This window comes from Helianthus annuus, chromosome 16, assembly GCF_002127325.2.
Source record: "Helianthus annuus cultivar XRQ/B chromosome 16, HanXRQr2.0-SUNRISE, whole genome shotgun sequence".
NCBI lineage: Eukaryota > Viridiplantae > Streptophyta > Magnoliopsida > Asterales > Asteraceae > Helianthus > Helianthus annuus.
The window spans coordinates 100,971,331-100,976,101 of NC_035448.2; the positions used below are offsets into that span (position 1 = coordinate 100,971,331).

Consider the following 4,771-nt stretch of genomic DNA (forward strand, 5'->3'; position numbering starts at 1 on the left):
TGCTAGGAAAGGTGGTATTCAAATTAATAAACCAAAGTCTAAATTCGAATATAGACCGGTCAGCAATAAACGTTCTGATGAGACTAAATCCAAGCCGATGGGGGGTATCTTTTCTACTCGAAACCCGTTTGAGGTTTTGAATGATACAAAGGTAGTTGATGTGGATAAAGGTCAATGTAGTACTTCGGCTGGGGGCGGAAACGAAGACTCTGTGGAAGACGAGGTGTTGGAGGGTTATAGCGAGATGGATGACTTCCTCATGGAAGGGACGCATAAAGTACAAGGGGCAAGCACTCCTTCTCCAGCTGTTTCTAATGATTAGTCTAGCGTCTTGGAACATTAGGGGGTTGAACCGCCCTCTGAAACAACAAGAGGTTCGACAGATTGTAAAGGAGAATAAGTTGTCGTTTTGTGCTATTCTGGAATCCCATGTGAATGTAGATAATCTTAATAAGGTTTGTTCTTTGGTTTTTCGTCGTTGGGAGTGGACCACGAATGGGAATAGTTGTGACAAGGGCACGAGGATCATTGTAGGCTGGGACCCGGGTATATTTGATGTCGTTTTGCTTTCTCAGTCTTCGCAGGTTATGCACTTTCAACTCGTATTTAAGCAAGATAAGAAAGTGTTTTTTTGTTCCATTGTCTATGCAGCTAATTACTATATTACGCGAAGGGAGTTATGGTATCATTTATCTAAGCATAAAGTGCTTGTGGTTAATAAACCTTGGGTTATTTTGGGCGATTTCAATTCAGCTCTTAACCTAGATGATAAGTGTATGGGAGCTTCAAACATTTCGATTGGCATGAGAGATTTTCAAGATTGCATTTCGGATTTAGAGGTGTTTGACATAAATAGCTCGGGTTTGCATTACACGTGGAACCAAAAACCAAAAAATGGTGCCGGTTTGCTAAAGAAAATTGACAGAGTCATGGGTAATATTCCTTTTGTGGATATGTTCCCCAATTCGGTGGCTTTTTTCCATCCGTATCGTATATCGGATCACTGTCCTTGTTTGCTAAAGATCCCTATGCCGGATAAAAATAAACATAGACCGTTCAAATTCGCAAATTTCTTGGTTTATAAGCCGGGCTTTATTGAAGCAGTTAAAAAGGTTTGGGATACTCATATCGAAGGGGTTCAGCAACTTCGAGTGGTGAAAAAGCTTCGATTGCTAAAGAAGCCGCTTCGTGCACTTCTGTATCAGCAAGGTAATCTGCACAAGAAAGTGGAGGAGCTCCGGTCAAAGTTGGATGCGGTTCAGTGGGATATTGATAGTAACCCGTTAAATGTCATTCTTCGTGAGCAAGAGATGAAGATATCGGCTGATTTTCAAGAGGCTTGTCTAGATGAGGAGCGGTTCTTAAAACAAAAATCAAAAGTGGATTGGCTTCGCGCGGGGGATGCTAATACGGCATTCTTTCATGCTTCCTTGAAGAGCAGAAATCATACTACCAGAATTGATGTTATTACTAATACGGAAGGGATTCTGTTTGAGGGCGAGAATGTGTCTAAGGCAATTGTTGCTCATTATGAAAAATTCCTTGGAAGTGAAGATGATATAGCTATTCGACCTTCGCATGATTTGTTTCAAACAAGTTGAATGAAGTTGATGCGTTGCATATGATTCGTCCGGTCACGAGTCAAGAGGTTAAGCTGGCCATGTTTTCTATTGGGAATGAAAAAGCCCCTGGTCCAGATGGGTATTCAGCGGCGTTTTTCAAGAGTGCATGGGATATTATTGGTGTTGACGTTTCGAATGCCATAATTGATTTCTTCAATACTGGTAAGCTTCTTCGGGAGTTGAATAATACTCTTATTGTTCTTATTCCAAAGAAGACCACTCCTCTTTCAGTTACGGATTATCGGCCCATTGCTTGTTGTAATGTCGTTGTATCAGCAAGATTGTGGCGGACCGTCTTAAGGGTTCCTTGAACCAAATTGTTAGCATCAACCAGTCGGCCTTTATACCGGGAAGGAAGATTTCGGATAATATATTGCTCACTCAAGAATTGATGCACAATTATCATAGAAGCTATGGTCCTCCTCGGTGTGCGTTTAAAGTTGATATTCAAAAAGCCTATGACACAGTTCATTGGAGTTTTCTCAAGGATGTGCTCGTTGGGTTTGGGTTCCATTCGAAGTTTGTGGACTGGATTATGACATGTGTTTCTACCCCAGCTTACTCTCTCTGTGTTAATGGGGAAGTGCATGGTTACTTCAAGGGTAGACGTGGTTTGAGGCAAGGAGATCCGTTATCTCCGTATCTTTTCACTCTTGTCATGGAAACTCTAACCTGCATTCTGCAGCATGCTTCTCGGGTGGATTCTTCGTTTAAGTTCCATAACAAATGTGAAAAGCAGCGTATTATTAACCTCTGTTTTGCAGATGATTTATTTCTGTTTGCTAGTGGCGATGTTCACTCGGCTTCTTTTATCATGGATTCGCTCACGCTTTTTACAAACATGTCGGGATTGGTCCCTAGTATCCAGAAGAGCACCGCATTTTTCTGTAATGTTTCCGATCATGTCAGAGAGGCTATCTTGAATGTATTGCCGTTTGAAGAGGGTCTTTTTCCGGTTAGATATTTAGGGGTTCCCCTAATATCGACTAGACTCCTAGCGAAAGATTGTAATGTTTTGGTTGAGAGGATGGAGAAGCGCATTGGTAACTGGAAAAACAAACTGCTTTCCTTCGCGGGTAGATTACAACTTATTATTTCTGTTTTGTCGGCTCTGCACGTGTATTGGTCCTCCGTTTTTATATTACCAGCAAGTATCATCAAAGAGTTGGAGGCTAAAATGCGGAATTTCTTATGGTCTCAAGAAGCTTCGTTTCATAGAGGGAAAGCTAAAGTTGCTTGGAGTGCTATTTGTGTCCCAAAGTATGAAGGTGGTCTTGGTATTCGGAGAGTGGGAGATGTCAACAAGGCTCTTATGGCGTCTCATGCCTGGAGCATTCTGAATAAGAGAGACTCTTTATGGGTGGCTTGGATTTACTCTTATCGTTTAAAGCAGTGCAATTTTTGGACGTGTAGAGTAGTGGCGAATTGTAGCTGGTCATGGAGGAAGCTTCTTCAAATCAGGCCTTTCTTAAGAAATCATATTTGGTCAGACTTGGGGGATGGGAAAAACACCTCGGCCTGGTACGACTATTGGAGTCAACTTGGGCCTCTCGCTAATTACATTTCGTCTCGGGTGATTACAAATGCAGGTTTCATGCTAAATGCTAAGGTTGCGGATGTTCACTTACACGGTTCTTGGGCTTGGCCGCTAGAGTGGAGGAATCGGTTCCCTAGTTTGAATCAGCTGGATTCCATTCACCTTCAACCGAATAGTATTGACAGGTTACGCTGGAAGGATGGTGATGTTATGAAAGAGTTCTCGTCCTCTATAGCTTGGCATTCGTGTCGCTCTAGGGAACAAGAAATAGACTGGGTGAATATTGTGTGGTTTGCCCAATGCATTCCCAGACATGCGTTCTTAATGTGGTTGATCATGCGTCGTAAACTTTTGACTCAAGACATTATTCTTCAGTGGGATTTGTCCAGGAGGAAAAATATGAACATGATGTGCTGCCTTCTTTACTACGAAAACGTTGATTCACACGAGCATCTTTTCTTTGAATGTAGTTTCTCGTCTAAAGTTTGGCTCATGGTTCGTGAGAAGGCTGGTATGGCTAATGTGGATCAGAAGTGGAGTTCGATCGTTAGTTGGCTCAAGGCTAGAGGGAGATCGAAGACTGCGGCTCACTTTGTTAGCAAACTCGTGGTTGGAGCAACGGCTTATGTGATTTGGCAAGAGCGTAATGCAAGGTTATTCAGGAATCAAACTAGACCACCGGACACGATACGAGACACGATTTTTAAAACTATCCGATACAAACTAATGGGGGTTAAGTTTAGGCAATGTTCGAATGTTGCTAGATTGCGAGGCGCTTGGGGGATTGGTGAAGATACCGTGAGCGACGATGGAGGCTAGGTGACAGCTCTTAGTTGCTATTGTTATCGCTAGTTGCTAGACTAGGTGTCTTGTTTTGTTATGTCGGTTTCGTTGTTTTGGTTTTTACTTACGTGGGGCATGTCTCATGTAAGAACTAGTGTGGATTTCACCTCACTACTTGTTTTCTTTGGCTGTGAATATATAAAATCACCCGGGTAACCCTTTACCCAAAAAAAAATAATCATCTTCAACACTTAACACTTGTATGACACTTGGTAACCACAAGGGTTATGATAATGTTTTCATGAGTTGAACACCCATAAGAATCACAACAAGGTTTAGGTCTTAGGTGATGTTCTACTACTTTAACATATAAACATGAGTTCAACATCAAAGGTTCGAATGAGTGTATATATATATCTAGGTTAAGTACTACATATTATTTAGTCCAATAATTCAAGTAGGAGGTAGAAGATTAGAATCTTCATTTAGGCACCTCGTGTTATCATAGATGTCATGTATGGGGTAGGAAGGACATGCTTCCATTTAGGAACCCCTTGAATGTTCACCACTTCACTTGGTGTAACAACAACCAAGGAGGGTCACGAACTAGGATTTGCACAATAACATAAACAACCTAACTATAGAGAAATCATCAAATCACATGAGGATTGTATGTAGGACAACCCAAGTTGTTCCCTAATCACTCATTCATCAAGACCTAAGCTTGACATGATTTGTGGGTTGAAACCCTAGACAAAACACCAAGTTTATGAGGTTTAATCCTTTGATTTTAAGTGTCTCAACCTTGTTTTTAAGCTTAACCAACCAT

At 41.5% G+C, this 4,771-nt stretch overlaps 1 protein-coding gene across 1 annotated transcript; it reads left to right on the forward strand.

The window, feature by feature from the left end:
- Positions 1-776: 776 nt before the first annotated feature.
- LOC110919398 lies at positions 777-1,601 on the forward strand. The gene has a single exon (XM_022163671.1). It carries the CDS (start codon positions 777-779, stop codon positions 1,599-1,601), a length of 825 nt encoding a protein of 274 aa, XP_022019363.1.
- The last annotated feature ends 3,170 nt before the right edge of the window (positions 1,602-4,771 follow it).

Coding starts and splice junctions, on each gene's coding strand:
- LOC110919398 (XM_022163671.1), top strand. CDS start 777: ATGGGAGCTTCAAACATTTCGATTGGCATGAGAGATTTTCAAGATTGC.